Source organism: Denticeps clupeoides, chromosome 1 (assembly GCF_900700375.1).
Source record: "Denticeps clupeoides chromosome 1, fDenClu1.1, whole genome shotgun sequence".
Lineage (NCBI taxonomy): Eukaryota > Metazoa > Chordata > Actinopteri > Clupeiformes > Denticipitidae > Denticeps > Denticeps clupeoides.
The window spans coordinates 12,188,305-12,206,190 of record NC_041707.1 but is presented as its reverse complement, the minus strand read 5'-3'; the positions used below and the strand labels follow the sequence as shown (position 1 = coordinate 12,206,190).

The 17,886-nt window shown below is 40.5% G+C and overlaps 3 protein-coding genes across 3 annotated transcripts; 2 read left to right on the top strand and 1 right to left on the bottom strand.

Moving 5' to 3' along the window:
• The first annotated feature begins 208 nt into the window (after positions 1-208).
• On the top strand, positions 209-4,462 carry nusap1 (nucleolar and spindle associated protein 1). The gene is made up of 12 exons (XM_028981354.1): positions 209-359; positions 941-1,003; positions 1,115-1,279; positions 1,506-1,650; positions 1,792-1,884; positions 1,993-2,105; positions 2,266-2,307; positions 2,489-2,652; positions 3,434-3,591; positions 3,684-3,806; positions 3,883-3,988; positions 4,192-4,462. Exons 1-12 carry the CDS (start codon positions 285-287, stop codon positions 4,277-4,279), a joined length of 1,335 nt encoding a protein of 444 aa, XP_028837187.1. The 5' UTR covers positions 209-284; the 3' UTR covers positions 4,280-4,462.
• Positions 4,463-4,472: 10 nt separating this feature from the next.
• On the bottom strand, positions 4,473-7,018 carry ndufaf1 (NADH:ubiquinone oxidoreductase complex assembly factor 1). The gene is made up of 5 exons (XM_028981364.1): positions 6,313-7,018; positions 5,502-6,048; positions 5,050-5,235; positions 4,895-4,969; positions 4,473-4,808 (listed from the first exon to the last, which is right to left on the bottom strand). Exons 2-5 carry the CDS (start codon positions 6,012-6,014, stop codon positions 4,668-4,670), a joined length of 915 nt encoding a protein of 304 aa, XP_028837197.1. The 5' UTR covers positions 6,015-6,048; positions 6,313-7,018; the 3' UTR covers positions 4,473-4,667.
• A 429-nt stretch (positions 7,019-7,447) lies between these two features.
• Positions 7,448-17,830, top strand: rtf1 (RTF1 homolog, Paf1/RNA polymerase II complex component). Its single transcript, XM_028982095.1, has 19 exons — positions 7,448-7,639; positions 10,063-10,173; positions 10,423-10,573; positions 12,134-12,338; positions 13,126-13,243; positions 13,531-13,578; positions 14,493-14,562; positions 14,652-14,793; positions 14,867-15,044; positions 15,185-15,267; positions 15,379-15,466; positions 15,560-15,667; positions 15,757-15,834; positions 15,957-16,078; positions 16,194-16,251; positions 16,332-16,409; positions 16,498-16,596; positions 16,691-16,805; positions 16,901-17,830. Exons 1-19 carry the CDS (start codon positions 7,556-7,558, stop codon positions 17,005-17,007), a joined length of 2,043 nt encoding a protein of 680 aa, XP_028837928.1. The 5' UTR covers positions 7,448-7,555; the 3' UTR covers positions 17,008-17,830.
• Positions 17,831-17,886: the final 56 nt, after the last annotated feature.

The window sequence follows — 17,886 nt, the reverse complement described above, 5'->3', positions numbered from 1 at the left end:
ATAGATAGATAGATAGATAGATAGTAAGCAATACCAAATTTGGCTTAATTTTGACTTAATTTTGTTGCTGACTTGAGTTCCCTTCAAAGTCCGTTTATTGGCTCAAACAACACCTACGTCATTACGCCGTCGACCAATGACTGTTCAGCACGGGCAAATTTTGAAATGTAGAGGTTGTTCAAATTGCAGGCGCGCAGTCGTCAACAAGCGTTTGCTGCAACTAGAGTTCTTCAAACGTGACATATCATATAGAACGTTTTTTCCGCCTAAACGTTTGTCCCAATATGGATTTGGATGGTATGAAGTACGCTGAGTTGCGGCGACTTGCAAAGGAGGCGGGACTCAAAGCCAATTTGAAGGTTAGTTGTACTTTTCTGGGATTTTCGCGGCGAGGAGGCTGACCATGGGCAACATTGTGCAACGATTTGGCTCGTCTTAGCTATGGTAGCTCTGCTAAGCCAGGCTGTGTATGTGAATTAAGTCTCTGCACTCACTACTTTATGAAATATGGAATTTGTTTAAAGCGTCCTTTACTTTACGCGGAGCCGAATTGATGCCCCGGTTCCTTTGTCCCATAAGCACCAATTCCTTAAAAGCACGTCTTCTCCTCTCTTCGATCCTCTCCAATGCATCATAATTAACTGTTGAAAAGCGACTTATTCGGCCATTTCAGAGGCTACTGTGGTTTTGGGTAAAGAAAAGCTGAATCTCGGAAGAGGTTTTCTACCAAAGTCACATACAAGCATTCAAACTATACCAGTGCCATGTCCAATTTGGTGTAACTTTCGCCCTTGTTATTACTTCATAGTGTGTCTGGTGTCTACATTTTAAAGTGCTCGACACATGACCCGTGGTTGTGAAGTCGTGACTGGTGGTGATGCAAAGACTTGTGGTCATTTATTTTTCTTATTCATATTTGCTCTTAATTACCCATGTCCAGGCGGATAAGCTGCTGAAGGCCCTGAAGCAGCACTATCAGGAGCAGGAGAACCAGTCCCAAAATGTGAGTTCTATATATTTGTGTGTGTGTGTGTGTGTGTGTGCATATATATTTATTTCAGTTCATGGATTATTATTTGAAGAGAGCATGTGGTTAATTTGGAAATGTTTTCAGGGAAACCAGGTTACTATTGTGGCTACCAACCGTGATGATTCTGTCCAGGAGCAGTTTGCTCAGAAACCAGACTCATTTGTCTCCAAACGTCGTGGTAAAGGGCAGCGGGTTAAAAGAAGGCAGCATGAAACCTTCCAGTCCCAACAGCCTACAAGTCCTGTTCAGGTTCGGTAACATTTTAAATGTCATGTCAAGGGAGGACTGCATGATTGTGGCCAAAATGATTATATTTATAAATGTTTTAATCACGATTATTCATTATTTTAACTGAAACATGATTAAAATTTGATTAATCATGCAGTCCTATGTCAAGACAATCCAAATTTCTGCTTGGGCTTTTAGAATGTGGTGCAGAATTTTTTATATTATTATTTATTATTTAATTAAACAGAGTGAAGATGAGGGGCAGAGACGCTCCAAGAGGAGAAAGGTTTCTTTGAGTGACCCATCAGATACACCGGTAGCAGCTGAACCTGAGGAGGTGCAAACTAAGACACAACCAGAACAGGAAGAAAAGAGTGCCGATATTGAAAAAGGTACCTGTTCAACAGATTACCATGACATTTTTGATCATTTTAAGTGTTTTATACTATGGTGACATCAGGGGCTGCAGAATTGAGAAACAAATTTTCACATGTAAGGTCCAGATTGACACACTTCTAATGTACCATTTGCAGAAGAAATCCCAAAGTTGGCCCGAAATACTGGGAAAATTCCTCGTCATGAAGGACTCCTGAAAAACAGGCCTGCCTTGAGGCCAACTACACCAAGTAAGAGGTTACTGTGTTTTGACAAAATTGCTTGTGGAGAACTTTCCACATAAATGTTGCATACAACAGTATTAATTGTCTCCTAATCTGGTTGTGTTCATATTGTAGATTTCAAGAAACTGCACGAGGCTCATTTTAACAAAATGGAGTCCATTGATTCATATCTTCATAGAAAGAACACGCAGATGGAAGTGTTCAGGAACTCTGTGAAGGAGCTGAAGGTAATCAACACAATCCCAGAGATACTAAAGACTCTAGGGCTTTCACACCATGGAATTGTGTGTTCTTGTTTAACATTGTTGAATTTGTGTAATAGAGAAACAACACAAAGGTAGTTTTGTCAATTCTGTGTCATGGTGTTTAAAGTGTTTCTCCACTTAGTCCCTCTCAAAGACCACTGCAGTGGAAAAAAAAGCTCCATCAGTAAGTACAGCTTCATGCATTTTATACTCATGGTTATTGTCTGACTGATGCGATAGTTACTCATGTTAAATGTGGTGTGAGTAAAGTAAGATTATCGATGCTCCCTCCATTTCTTCCTTTAACGGAGGGAGCATTGATAATTCGTGCAATGTATAAACCTTTCAGTAAATATTCTCCACAGAAGCCAAACCCGAGCCGAACCTCCCTGTTCAGCCCCAGTGTGCAGAACAAGGGGGGAGCTGCTGAAAAGCGCAGGCCCACTCAGTCCTCAAACAGCAAATGTGCAGCTGAGGAGAATGCAGCTTTTAAGCCCTTTGTCCTAACCACCAACAGGATCAATGTCAGGTTCGTGTCATTCAGCGATCCACACAGGAACTTGCATGCTGAGAGGTCCAAACCAACTTTATACTGTTTCTTACTGAAACGAGTACTTGGTCAAAAGAATGTTCCATTCTTCTTGAATGCTGAGTGCTTTTATCTTATTATGATTAATATCTTAAAGGTTCCCCCTTGATTTATTATTTAACATTAATACGAGTTCCCCTAGCCTGTCTATGGTCCTGAAGTGGCTTGAAATGGCGACAGGTGTAAAGAGTGCTTTGCTCATTCTGCTTTGAGTTTTGGAGAGCGGCAGCTCAGATGGTTTGATCTGGAAAGGTTACCTCCCCTTTCTCATGCATTGTCCACCCAGAGAATTTCCTGCTCCTCCCCTAAAAAAGCAACTCCACCGACAGTCATGGATTGAAAGTGTGTTTATTTTGAAAAAGCATTGCAGAGCACAAATGTTTTTGTGTGTTGTCACGTGAGACGTTGTAGAACCAGTGGGTTGATTTTATTTTTGTTTGGGGAAAACAGGAAGTGTTGAGGCGTCATTTCTGCACTCCTATAGGCCGCTCTCCTCCTCATTAGCATTTAAAGCGATACAACGGAACTGTACATCCTGGGGAAATGTTGAACTGGCTAGAAGTGGCTGCACCAAGGCTGAATTTCGGAAAGAGACATCAGATACCATATTAGGGACTACTAAGACCTATATAAACGCAAAAAAATATATATTTCATTGTAAAATCAAAACGTACATTACCAGTCGCATTATTTTGCTATTCATTAGTACTGAATTTCCCAGGTTTTCTCAAGCCACACAGGACAATGAGCACAAGCATTCCTTGGTGAAAACTCCGGCTCGCATGTCCCTTCACATTAACCACACGTCAACTCCAGGAAACAAGTCAATCACAAAAACTGCAGTCACCAAATCAGGAGGTGTCACCAGCAAGACACCAGGTAAACCACAGGTGTTGTGTTTACCGTTCTAACTGTTAAACTCAAAGTTGCTTAAATGCCCTCTCAAATTTAATGTCTTGTTTTTGATAAAGGCCTCACACCATTTGTGTTCAGAGGAAACACAAGTGTGTCAAACAGTCCCGCAACAAACAGGAAGAATAACTTTGACCTGAAGGCCAGTCTGTCACGCCCTCTTACCTACAAACCACATAAAGGTGATTTTCAGAATTTTGTTGCAAGTTGATTTGTTTGTTTATTCTTACACCGTTTATCACATCCATGTTCTTCTAGGAAAGCTGAAGCCATTTATCGCACCTAAGGAAGCCACCAACCTCAACAAGACTGAGGCAGTGCCTTCTGTCCAGAAGAACTACAAACAACATCAAGTGCAAACCAGGTCAGTTTTAAAATAAATGAGTGGTGAGTGTCTACCTGCCTGTTATCTGGGAGTATATTGTGTTTTGTTCATCTTCACCCCGACTGTGTCATTTAACAATTAATTACAGTATATGGTCAAAAGTGATCAGCACCACCTGCATGTTTTAATGTATGTAGTATATATTATTTTCAAACACCAACGTTTTTTTTTAATAACTGTAGAGAGGCTCGGCGTGTGAAACACACTGAGGACAGGAAGCAGAAGAAAGAGAAGATGCTTGGGGCAAGACGAGGCCTTGTCATGACCTAAACTACATTTTAGTGTTTTGTCTGTATATAGCTTTCCTTTTCTTGTTTTTAAAAAATGTCAGTGATTGCTATGTGTTCCTTTTTTTTTTTTTTTTTCACAAAGCATGTTGCTTTAAAAAAAATAACTGTACTTGAGTAAATACAAGAGCATCTGTAAATTTTAATCCAATGTTTTCATGATTAGTACCGCATCATTAAATGTTTACATGCTTTAATTTCTGCTCATGAATCAGCTTTTTTTAGTGACATTGACATTTAAAGACAATTGCAATGAATAGACATTTGCTATTTAACAGGCTTTGTGTAATAAATATATTCAATATTTTATTAAGACTACATAAAATATTAGTTAATAGCATGGGCTATGTAATTCCTGATTTTTTTGTAAATCACACATTTGGATTCCTCTTGTATACTTCATAAGCAAAGTCCTCGTTATGTGCTGGGTCATTACAGACGCCTATAAAATCAATCTCTAGTTGAAATGGTCCGTCTGCTTTGTCACCCAGAGTGAAGCCAATTGTATTCACCTGTACAGACACAATGTTAGCTTTAATTGGAATTATTGTGTTATTTGTATTAAGGCCAAACTGTTGAAGATAAGAATCACACAGACCTTGTCTAACCACAGAGAATGCTGGTCATCTTGTATTCTCCCACGGCTGGACAGGAAGAACTTGGAAAATGGGATCTGAAAATGGCAGAGAACAAAGTCAGAGCACAAGTGACATTCCTTGGAACACAGATAAATAAAGTGGAATTAAAAACTACCTTGACATCTTGCCAATATGGGCCACCTCTTGTATACAGAAAATAGCTGTATATGTCATCTTTCTGGTGGGAGAAGTACGTCTCAGCCCCAACGTTTATCATCCATGGCCGCCCATCACCACGGACACGTAAGTGTAAGGTATTAAAGCTGGACAAATCATAGTGTTTTTTCCTGTCAAATGAGCCCTGTAATAGGAATAAGAGATAAGATGCTCCTTTATTAGTGCCACAAGTGGGAAATTTACATTGTGTTGTTTTTTTGTACTGTCCAATTTCTGCTGTGACAGACAGAATAGACAATATGCTAACTGTATAATATAAAATGCTAAATATACAAAATAAATAGTCCTAGAAAAAATATCAGTATATATAAAAGGAATACACGTTCAGTTAAGCATTAGTTTCTTTTTGCTCTAAGTAACAAAAGGTGGGTGTGAGATGTGATGTCTCACCTTCGGCTGTGAAGACCTCATTGTGCAGTATCCACTGTAGCGAGTCTCTCCGTCTCGAGGTGGAACAGAACAAAGCGTGCCATAGAGCAGACAGGTTGTGCTGTTCCTGCCTAGCTTCAAATAAGCTTCACTTCGGCCACCTATCTCTCGGTCTGAAGACACTATCCAGTTTTCCAAGCTGCCTGGTCCTCTGAAGTCCCACAGCACCCGGGTCTGCTCCAGCATGATCTCTAGAAGCGGCCTGCCCTCTGGGCCTTTCCAGCGCTGCACAAACTCATCTTTCAACAGGCCAAAGTGTTTGCGTATCCCTTCCACTCCTTTACTAAAGTCAAAATTAATCTTTTGCCAAGGCCATCTGTTGTCCCTGGTCTGGCCTGGCCGTCTGTAGTCCCCGTGGTAAATGGTCCTCCTACCCAGTGGCAAAGACCAAGGAGGGGGAGAAGCTGCAAGTGGCAAAAATTTCTGAACTCTGCAAAGGTTCCTCAGTGGAACAATGGCTATAGCTGTTGACATGTCGATATACAGTTTACATAGGGTCCAGTCAGAACTGTCAAGAGAAGAGTGTACATGACTCAAAACAATAAGAAGAATAAAGTACATCTAGGACTGAATGTCACTACAATCTACAAGGTTAATTAAAAACGAATGCATGAATTTCATATTTATAACTACAGACATTTTATTTTGTGGTACTACATTCTCTTTCACGTCACATGAGTGCGACGGGAAATATGATCAGTAACTATATCGTTGACTACTAGCAGCTCTTCTTTAAAATACGTACATAAATATAAAGATGAAAAATACTCACTAAACGGACTGTAGCAGGAGGATCGATTGAATAACCACATGCAGGAAAATCAACGACTGAAGGACTACTGGCTACAGCCAGGTGCTCTTGGCTCCTTCTAATGTGGTCCGTCATTTTTTGCCCACCCCCTAGAAACGCTTACAGAAACCTTTAGTTCCTATAATCAAAATCTACTAAAGCCTCGCGGACCATAAAAGAATATAGATATTGTTGAGTTCCTGAAAAAATGCTAAACGTATTGTTCAATTTGTCCATCCAGGGAACGTCAATATAATACACACAAATACCTCAAATCGTTTCACTCACACGTCGGCAGCCATGACTGAATACGACGATCGGGGGAAGAAGTACCGAATGAAAACTGCTCGTGTCATTGTAATTAAGCAGTTTTTTTTAGCCGCTTGTACCTTCTGGAGTATAGTTGTCTGTTTCTTTACTGCACTCGAGCAAAAATTAAACTGAGAAATTTACAAAGAGGTATTCGATACTGAATTGTTTGGACGCGGGAAACACGCCCCTCTTGGCACAGTGAACGCGTTCAGAGTCGCGAATACTCGGAGAAAGAAGCAAAATTGTTATAAAGTCATGAAATCATTATAAAAGGCCACAGTGTGACTTGTCCCGTTTTATTGGTTCTGAACATGAGATATGACAAATATAAGAAATAGACTTTCCATTCATTCATAGCAGTGATATGCCAATTAAATGTACAGTACAAGCCAAAAGTTTGGACACACCTTCTCATTCAACACTTCACATGTGTTCATTCATAGTTTTGATGCCTTCAGTGAGAATCTACCAATGTAAATTGTCATGAAAATAAAGAAAACACATTGAATGAGAAGGTGTTTCCAAACTTCTGGCCTGTACTGTAAGTGAACAAATGCATTATGTAAATGTAAGGTGTTTTGAAAAACTGTGACAATTTGTGCTAGTTCTAATTGTAAAGTGTTTTTGGAATTATTTCGAATTGCTCTGGAGAATATAAATAAAATACTGATGCTACAACATGCATCGGCTAAGGTATTACATCACGTAGCTGGATGCATCCTAATCTAATACTCAGCTTTGAAACGAGCGCGGTCACGTCGTTGACGAAGATCCAGTTGTACCTGCTGCGCATGCCCAGTGGGTCTCTAGCGCCTTTGTGTGGAGGACCGCGGGGCTGCCGCCGTTTCCACAGTGTGCAGCAAGCTCGCACCAGCGCCACTCGCCGCGGTAGCCAGCCAGGTCACAGTGCATCATGGTGAACGTGAAGAAACGGAAAGGTCGCGTCGTTATTGACTCGGACTCAGAGGACAGCGCCAGCGACGATAATCTCGACCAGGTAATGGCGATGTCTCTCCTGTCGGACGCTGGCGCGGCTTAACGCAGCATCATCTAATGCGCTAGCTAATCAGTTTTAGCTAATATTAGCCTGGAGAGAGGAGGAAAACACCGCGCCACGGGCCTGTCTAATTATAGCACGCGTGTGAAAAAAAAAAACACTTTGCGCTCTTTTCGAGAGGTCACGCAACGGAGTGGGGTTGGAAACGAAGACTATTCTTCGTCCACGAGCTTCTCTGATGACGCTAGATGGCGAGTTAGCATTGTGTTGTGATGTTGACAAGTACGGCTAGCATATCCTAGCATTAGCGCCAGACCAGAGTTCTTGGCGTTGTTGTGTTTGTACAAATTCGCCTGCAGAGAGGCAATGGCTTTTCACGTCGCACAGGCGAATGCCAGTACAGTTGTTCTTGTAAATAGCGAGGAAGAATAAAAAAACGCGACCCGGCGGGGAAATGTACTGAGCTATTATGATTTGATTTGTCCGTGTTGTTTCTTCGAATCGCGCTGTTTTTTTTTTCCCCTCATCGTAGCGAAATGCTGCACTTCGTTGCGCATGTTGGTTTCGACTTGTGAAGTTGCTATAGATAGTTTGAGTTGATCAACATTCTTACATGCGTGGTTAAAAAAAAAATTGCAGGACATTACACAAAATGTGACCTCACATGTGTCGTGTGTAGATTCCATGTAAACAAACCAACTCCAATGCTTTTCTAGTGCGTCTTTTAGTTGATGTGGTTTGCATGCGCATTGGCACAGTGATTCTTCAAATGCATATTATTATTCACGAGCCTCTCAAAGTAGTGCAACGTCGATCCCTCTGCAGAGTTTGCTGTTTATACGGTATGCCTTTCAAATGTAACCATAGCATCATGGCATGGCCAACGCTGATATTAAGACAGTTAAAAAAGCATTTTTGACATTGAAAGTGCAGTCGTGGCCAAAAGTTTTGAGAGTGACACAAATACTGGTTTTCATAAAGTTTGCGGCTTTAGTGTTTTTAGGTCTTTTTGTCAGTTGTTTCTGTGGAGTATTAAAATATAATATAAGCATTTTATAAGTTTCAATGGCTTTTTTTTGACAATTACATCAAGTTTATGCAAAGAGTCAATATTTGTTGTGTTTTTTTTTTTTTTCTTGAGACCTCTGCAATTTGACCCATTCCTTCACAACCAGTGTTTGGAGTTTGTCAGAATTTGTGGGTTTTTGTTCGTCTACCCACCTCTTGAGGATTGACCAAGTTCTCTATTGGATTAAGGTCCAGTTTCCTGGCCATGGACCCAAAATGTTAATGTTTTGTTCCCCGAGCCACTTAGTTATCACTTTGGCCTTATGGCACGATGCTCCATCATGCTGTAAAAGTCATTTTTCTTCATCAAACCATTCCTGGATGGTTGGGAGAAGTTGTTGTCGGAGGATGTTTTGGTACCATTCTTGATTCATGGCTGTGTTCTTAGGCTAAATTATGAGTGAGCCCACTCTCCTGGATGAGAAGCAGACCCAAACAGGAATGCTCTCAGGATACTTTACTGTTGGCACAAGACAGGACTGGTGGTAGCACTCACCTTTTATCCTCTGGAGAGATGCCCCAAACAATCAGAAAGGGGCTTCATCAGAGAAAATGGCCCAATCCTTGTACCTTTTGCAGAATATCAGTCTGCAGATGCACTCATACCTGCCTGCTGCCATCCCTGAGCAAGCGCTACTCTGGTGGCACCCCGATCCCACAGCTAAATCATCTTTACGAGATGGTCCTGGCACTTGCTGGACTTTCTTGGGCACCCTGAATCCTTTTTTTTCCAACACTGGAACCTCTCTCCTTGACGTTTTTGACGCAGTGAACAATCTTAGTAGCAGCAATATTCTTGCCTGTGAAGTGAAATGAAGACTGCACATGTTTTCTTGCAGGTAACCATGTTGATCAGAGAACTAACAGAGATTTCAAGCATCACTTGAATTGTGATTGCAAGTCTGCTTTTTTAACCCAATCAGCATGACAGAATGATGTCCAGCCTTGTGTTGGTCAACACTCTCACTTGTGTTAATGCAAGGATCACTGAAAAGATCTCAGCAGGTCCTCTTTCGGCAAGGCTCAAATGCAGTGGAAATGTTTTATTGGGATTAAATTTATAAAGTGGCAAAGAGGGACTTTTCTGATTTCATCGGAATTCATCTGATCACTCTTCATAACATTGTGGAGGATAAGCAAATTGCCATAATAAAAACAGAAGCAGCAAACTTTGAAAACCAGTCTTTGTGTCGTTCTCAAAACTTCACAATATTTTATTTTTTTGATTGCAGTGATTTTTGCAGCACTGACTGACCATCCAAATTAGTATTGTTTTTTTTCACAGACAATGAAACAAATGGGATTTCTATGTGTGTTATATTGTTTATATGTATTTGTCTCATTCTGTTTACTAGGAGCTGTTGTCTTTGGCCAAAAGAAGGAGGGGGGACTCTGATGAACAGGAGGAACCTGTCAGTAAACCTGCAGCTTCCACAGATTCTGAGACTTCTGACAGTGATGATGAGGTACTTGGCTCCTTTATTTTTGGTCAGACAATAAGTTGAGATAGTTGGGGGTGAAATGTGTGAAAAATTCAGCAACACAGTTAGCAACACAGATTTTTCATGTGATTCAAGATTGCAGCATTAGGCTGCCATGCCATTTTAGAACTAATGATAAGCAAACGTGCATCTTAAGCACAGGCTTGTGATGTAGAATCTTTGGCTGAGAAATCTTTGCAATTTTACATGTCCGTTTCTGTTCCTCTGTTTCAGTGGACTGTTGGAGGTACAAAGGCAAAGAAGAAGGTTAAGCCGGGAAAGGGGACAGAGAAGAAGAACACTGCAAAAAAGCGAGTGAATAAGGCAGCGTCCTCTGGCAGCTCTGATGGCGACAGTTCTGGAGGAAGTTCTGCCCCAGAGGAAGGTACTGTCTGCAGCTGTCTTCTTTCACATTCAGCTTAGCTTTTGCTCTGCGTGGACTCGACCTGTTTTCAACATGCTCAATTCGCATGGGGAAGATAATTCAGTGACAGTCATTTAATCTAATTTTAATTTTATTTTTACATGCCCCTATAAATGTTATCTGTCAGTAAATTAATGATATCACAATACTGCTTATGCAGGACATGTTGAGGAGAAATATCAATTTCAAGCATAGGTCCCTTGTCCCTAATCTTCGCTTTTTTCGGCCCTTAGTGGTTGAAAGTTTGTTGCTAAGTGGGAGTCTGTCTCATTTAATAAAGCTGGTGTGATTTCTCACATCGTATAGTGGAAAGGTAACCATATAGAATGTTATTAAGACACTATATAATATGAGATTTTTTTTGGTGTTGCAGCTGCTTAGTTTGTTAACTTTGCTTTCTTTGCTTTCCCATCCTTTTCTTAGAATCTAAACTGACATTAAACTTTCTCTTTTTTATGTTACTATTTTGATACATTAGTAGTGTTATATTTAATTGGCTCATGTTCTGGGTTGGTGGCAATGCATATCTTGTCTGTAATTTGTTGTACACTGCCTGGATTTGCAGGGAGTAGCTTCTCTTTTCTTAAATAATAATGTTGGAAGACACATCCTGTGGTTGTGGGAAAGATTTTGATCTGTTTTCTGAAGGGTCCAATCATTGTCGTGCATTAATCAAAGAAAGAAAATCTAAATAGTTCAATGTGATTAAAAATGGGAAGGATAGTGGGAGCATCATCTTTTAGAGAACAAATCTGATATGTTCGTGATTGGCGACCATGAAACATTTGGTGAAACGGTACGAGCATTTCTACATGCACAGTTCGAAGGGAACTCAAGGGATTGGGATTGAACAGCTGTTAGGCTGATCGGGAGAAAAGATTGGACTGGAGCAATGGAAGCAGTGGTCCAGAGTCCAGTTCTACCCTGTCCTAGAGGGATGGGCACACCAGGGTAAGAAGATAGGCGGGTTAATTGATGCATCCATCATGCACAGATCTTACCATACAAGTTTGTGCATACTGTGGTAGCATCTGGGGTTGCCACAGTTTTTCAGGTCGAGGTACAGCCGACTACCTGAATATACTGGATGGACAGATTATTCTGTCTGATTTTCTTCTTTCCTGATTGCATGGCCATATTCACTCTAATTGTGATTCCGATTCAGGCAGCATAATTTTCCCACATGGATTACCCACCAGACTTTTGCCCAGAATTTTCTCAGTGGGGAAAAATGTATGCAGCTTTGCACATTGCAAAAGCTCATATTAGAGTGTGTGACAGGCAGTGTATGTCATTTTTGCACTGTGCTTTGCTCAGTGGCACCTCAGTGGTACCTCAGTGGCACTTTGGCAGAGCCAAATTCGAACCAGCAACTATCCGATTATGGGGCCACTTCCTTAACCACTAGGCCACCACTGCACCCAAAAAAGCTGCACTGCAATTGAGATTGCAAAATGTTTTTTTGTGATTTCATCAAGCAGGCCTATGATTATAATGTTATTTTTTTGGTCTAATCCTTAGGAGAAGTATCCGATTCAGAGAGCAACAGCTCCTCATCCAGCTCGGACTCTGATTCCTCCTCAGAGGAGGAAGTGTTTCGTGATGGCTATGGTGATGACCTGATGGGAGACGAGGAGGACCGTGCTCGACTGGAACAGATGACAGAAAAGGAGCGAGAGCAAGAACTATTCAACCGAATTGAAAAGCGTGAGGTGCTTAAGAGGAGGTGAGGAAAAGCCTTAAAATTCTTAATTTTACTCCAAGGGATCTGCGAGGGTACAATCTGCAGTGTACACGGGTTCACTGATACCCCTTTTCCACTGCTCTGGTTCCCCTGCCTCAATTTTGTAACTAGTGCCGCGCTTTAACACAGAAAAAATATTGGTTCCAGTGCCTAAAAACAGGCACCAAACTTGCCCCTAAACTTTGCTGGTCTAGTAGTGAGGAACTGTGTCGTCACGAGCGATGGGTGGAGTGATCAGTAGCTTTAGAAGAGGAAATGGAGGAGAGCCCTTAGTGAAAGTGAAGTGATTGTCATTGTGAAACACTGCTGCACAGCACACGGTGACACAACAAAATGTGTCCTTTGCTTTAAAAACGTGAGCAGTGGGCAGCCATGGCAGGTGCCCGGGGAGCAGTGTGTGGGGGATAGTGCTTTGCTTAGTGTCACCTTGGTGGTTTGGGGATTCGAACCAGCAACCTTCTGATTACGGGTCCGTTTCTTTACCTGCTACGCCCCTACTGCATACCAACAAGTCTGGTAATATGGAGCACTCAAGAAAAAGCTCTTCTAGCTAAATGGATGTCCACAGAGACTCTACAACAATTACAAACTGCGCTGGAAGAAAGTGTATGGAGAAATAAGGGAAGAACATAAAGTCGCAGGGAAATGTTAAGTGCTAGATGAAGACGAAGTTGTAATGTCTTAGAAAAGGGATGCAGGTACTTTTTGTAGTTGTAGAAAGACAACTGTACATTTTTTGTCTTTTTAAAAATGACATTATGCTCCACAGATTTGAAATCAAGCAGAAACTAAAGAAAGCTAAGAAGAAGGAGAAGGAGGAGAAGAAAAAGAAACAAGAGGAAGAGCAGGAAAAGAAGCAGCAGTCTCAGGTTCAGGACTCTCAGGTGGTGAGTAAACCAAAACTGGGATATGAATTCACCTCCATGATTTATCATCTGAGATCTCATTATCTGTGATCTCATACAAATTTAAATTGAATTAATGTTTCTTGGTGGTAGGAATCTTTTTTTTTTTTTTTTAAATTGCAGTTATTTCGTCTACTAATGAACTAATGATAAGTGCATTATTGTGTCATTTAAATTCTGTTCTGGGGGCTGATTTGAGCTTTTTGTGTGTGTGTGTGTGTGTGTATATATATATATATAATATTTTATACGTACAATTTCCTCTGCAGGTGATGTCACATAACAACGAGCGGAGGCCCAAGAGAAATGAGAAACAGGTAAAGCTACAGGGATTAACAGGTTTGACAATTAAATGTGGTGTAAAACATTAATCGGTTAATCCATCGTCAAGACTTCCTCAACATCGGCAATAAAATTCGGACAGAACCAAAGACATAGAATAGCGTGACACCCCAAATGGGTCATGGCAGAAGAACAAAGAGAGACAACCAACAATGAGACTACTCCTCCTAGGAAACACTTGAGGTCTCCTGTAGGTGAATATTTTGGATAACCAAAAGATTCTAAACTGAGAAATCCAGGACCACAGGTCACCCTTTTGCAGAGTTTGTCGAAAAAAAGTTGTTGCCAAAGGGTTCAGTTTCTATGGGGGTGACTGCTGTTATAGAGTGCTAAAGCTGCCACAATTCACCACTTAAGAGGTGCGGTTCCTAAAGCAAGTATTTATGGAATAAAATTGCATAATGTGTGAAACTTTGAACGCCAATGAGGAGTAGAGAGGTGGGACAAGGAGGAGAGTGGCCTATTAAAGTGAGTGGGCATTCGTGGAAATTATGTCATCAATACTTCCAGTTTGGCACAGACAGGAAGCAGTGTCTGTTTTTCCAGAAAAATATTTTATGAACTCACTGGTCTTGTGTGATGTGCTGATGCTCTTTATACACATCACCATTTCAAGCCACTGCAGGACCATAGACAGAGTACTGGAACTTATATTAATGTTAAATAATCTCACAAAGTGAATTTTTTATAATAGGGGACATTTAAGGACTTTGTCAAAAGCAAATGAGCTGTGCTACCTATATATGTTATAAAATGTGTTTTTGTGATTTACATATGTTTGTACAGTTTTGAAATTAATTTACGTAAGATAATTGAGGTAATCGTGAAACAGGTATTATTTCTCTGAATATGATCATACCACCAAAATTTCTAATCTTTGCAATCCTAGAAACAGGACAAAAAGTCTCAAGCCATGGAGGAACTCAAGGCTGAAAGAGAGAAAAAGAAAAACAGGACAGGTGAATTAACTGTAGATTATTTTAATAATCTTTTTTTGGATGGCACATATCTCTTATGTTTGAGTTTGTTGACTTCTTGCATAAAACAGCGGAGCTCCTGGCCAAACGTCAGCCTTTAACCACCAGTGAGGTTTACTCTGATGATGAGGAAGAAGAGGAAGAGGATGATGACAAGTCCTCTGTAAAGAGTGACCGCAGCTCTCGCTCATCATCCTTTGATGAAGACGAAGAGTAAGTCATTCTGAAAAGAAACAAAGCACTGTAAAACAGCGGCTCTTTAACATTTGCTTTTGTGATAATGCAGAAAAGAAGAAACACCTCCTAAGTCCCAGCCTGTCTCCCTACCAGAAGAACTAAACCGAATCCGGTTGTCCCGACACAAACTGGAGCGATGGTGTCACATGCCGTTTTTCGCCAAAACTGTAACTGGTTGTTTTGTGCGAATAGGCATTGGAAACAGCAGCAGCAAACCAGTCTATAGGGTGAGTTTTCACTTCAAGCTTTTTTGTGTTGTTGTTGCTTGCACATATTGCTTCATAGATTAAGCCATCAAAGTGACTGATCCAACCTCTAAATTTAATTTAATATATGAACTATTTTTAAACTAAATATTTGTCTGAAGGTTGCTGAAATAATTGATGTGGTTGAAACTGCAAAAGTCTACCAGCTAGGTACAACAAGAACAAACAAAGGTCTCCAGTTACGGTAAGACACACTGCTGATGCTGTACATCACATATGTAAAGTCATATGATATCTGTCATATCATGTAGTAATTTTAAGATGTTGGGTCTCTAACTCTCTGTCTTTTCTTCAGTCACGGCAATGACACAAGGGTGTTTCGACTGGAGTTTGTTTCCAATCAGGAGTTCACAGAAAATGAGTTCATGAAATGGAAAGAAGCTGTAAGTGTGTGAATACCAAGGCTATGTCTATAAGGATTTGTGTATTAATCTTAGTCGCAGCAGAGTCGCATGTTAATTGTGGTTTTCCTGCAGATGATCATTGGGGGCATGCAAGTTCCAACTCTGGATGAAATTACCAAAAAGGAGCAGTCCATCAAAGAAGCAGTCAACTACAAGTTCAATGACAAAGACATAGAAGATGTGAGTTGTAATTTGTCTCTGGTATTCAGGATTGTTTGTGCTTTGTATTCTTGCACTTTGGATTTAAGTCATATTCTCTTAAATAACAGATTGTTAAAGAGAAGGACCGGTTTCGGAAGGCTCCTCCAAATTATGCCATGAAGAAAACGCAACTCCTCAAAGATAAGGTTAGGTTTTGTCACTGAGCTTTGCCAATGTGCTTTAAGTAATTTTGTTACCAATATTGAATTGAACAGTATGAATCTAATGTTTTTTTGTCTAAATGTGTGCTGTGGATGATAATGTACAGGCTATGGCAGAAGAGAGTGGGGATGGAGAGAAGGTGAAGGTGATCCAAGATCAGTTGAATGAACTGGAAGAGAGGGCTGAGGCTCTGGACCGGCAGAGGACCAAGAATATATCTGCTATCAGGTGCCTGTCTCCATTACTTGCTCATTACTAGTGTAAAACAGATTTTATTGGCCTTCTTTTTAATTCACTTTACGCCGATTATTCTGCTGATACTGATCATTTCTTACTTGTTCAGCTATATTAATCAGCGGAATCGAAGCTGGAACATTGTGGAGTCTGAAAAGGCTTTAGTGGTGAGTGTTTGCTTTTTCTTAAGATGTTTGAAAGGTTTAAATTCTGGGTTGATCAAAATGTATTGTGTCCTCTTATGCAGGCTGAGGGTCAAAACGCCAAGAACCAGCAGATGGACCCTTTCACACGGCGGCAGTGTAAACCTACCATGGTTTCCAATGTAACACCTTAAATCTTTTCATTTTACTAAATGCCATTGGTCTCTGCATGGAGTGTGAATTACTAATTGGTGCTTATTGCTTTGGTAGGCACGAGACCCTTCTGTTCATGCTGCTATTCTCGCACATTTAAACCAGAAGTATGGTTCTGGTTCAGGCCAGGATAATGGTTCAGATAAGAATAAACAGGTAGGTTAGACACTCGTACATGTACACTTGTACAAAAAATGCAAAGCCATAAACATCCATGTGACCATTATACTTACTCTTGATCCATTTATAGGGACAGGCCAGTCAGAAAGATAAAGATGTTACCAAGATGACAAGTGACCTATCTGAAGACCTCTTTAAAGTTCACGATTTTGATGTCAAGATTGACCTTCAGGTCCCCAATGCAGGTAGGCGGTGCTCCAAACCTTGGTTTGGAAATTCATTGGCCTACGAAATTCATTGTCCTACTCAGTGAGTTAAGTGGTTTTTAACTCTGTTACAGAGGCCAAGTCTCTCTCAGTGAGCTCCAACTCACTGCCGGTGAAAGATGGAGCTCCACGCCGCTCTCTCAACTTAGAGGACTATAAGAAGAGGCGGGGACTGATCTGAATCTGTTTCTGGTCCAGATTCAGTCTGCATGTGTTCGCTGTTTGCCCTGAGGCTAAGGATACCTGTGTGTATGTGCCTGTGTGTTTGAGCGAGTGTGTGAATGAGAGTGGGTGCTAAAAAAAAGGTCTGTTGAGTATCTGTGCAAGCAATTGTTCATCCCAAAAGTGCAAGGATATATTCAATGAGAATATTTTTCCTTTTCAAATGGTTTCTTTAGAGGGAATCACTGTTTACTGTTTATTTACATTATGTGCAGAACTCTGAACTGTGCCCTCCCAATTTCTTCTTTTTTTCAAAAGTGATCTTATATATATATATAAATTTCCCTCCCTGAGTTATGTATAGGTTCAGAACTTTTATATATCCTGTTCACTTTTGAGAGGGGCTTTATGCTTGTTAATTTCACATTTTTGATGGACATTCATAACATGATACTTGGACTAGAAAATGTTGATATTCCTGAAATAGTTTTTTTATTATTATTAAAACTTTGTCCCTTCTTCGAAGGTTAGATACAGCTCTATATGTATAAAATAAATTTGGGAAGAGGCAGGCAGAACTCTTTCCTGTGGAAAATCATTTTTCTCTCCACTGTATAAAGCAGAACTCAGTTCCCTATGGACTGTAATCATTTATATTTCTGCCCCTGATCCTTTTAATCGACCTGTGTGTACATCTTCCCTCGACATCATCATTATGTTTTTGTATGAAAATCAAACTCGATAAGTGTTCAACTGTGTCCTTAGTTCTTGTATTGATGTGGCATGCCATGTAAATATGCGATTTGGAGTGTGTGCAAGAGAATAAAAACGACTGTTTCTTAGATTGTTCTTTTTAGTCGTTACCACATACAATGTCCAATGTAACATACTTTATTTG

Coding starts and splice junctions, on each gene's coding strand:
- ndufaf1 (XM_028981364.1), bottom strand. CDS start 6,014: ATGTCAACAGCTATAGCCATTGTTCCACTGAGGAACCTTTGCAGAGTT. Junction 5,236..5,501: donor TGAGGTCTTCACAGCCGAAG/GTGAGACATCAC, acceptor TTCCTATTACAG/GGCTCATTTGACAGGAAAAA. Junction 4,970..5,049: donor CATATTGGCAAGATGTCAAG/GTAGTTTTTAAT, acceptor TGCCATTTTCAG/ATCCCATTTTCCAAGTTCTT.
- rtf1 (XM_028982095.1), top strand. CDS start 7,556: ATGGTGAACGTGAAGAAACGGAAAGGTCGCGTCGTTATTGACTCGGAC. Junction 13,244..13,530: donor AGGTTCAGGACTCTCAGGTG/GTGAGTAAACCA, acceptor TTTCCTCTGCAG/GTGATGTCACATAACAACGA. Junction 16,410..16,497: donor AACCTACCATGGTTTCCAAT/GTAACACCTTAA, acceptor TTGCTTTGGTAG/GCACGAGACCCTTCTGTTCA.
- nusap1 (XM_028981354.1), top strand. CDS start 285: ATGGATTTGGATGGTATGAAGTACGCTGAGTTGCGGCGACTTGCAAAG. Junction 360..940: donor GACTCAAAGCCAATTTGAAG/GTTAGTTGTACT, acceptor ACCCATGTCCAG/GCGGATAAGCTGCTGAAGGC. Junction 1,004..1,114: donor AGGAGAACCAGTCCCAAAAT/GTGAGTTCTATA, acceptor AAATGTTTTCAG/GGAAACCAGGTTACTATTGT.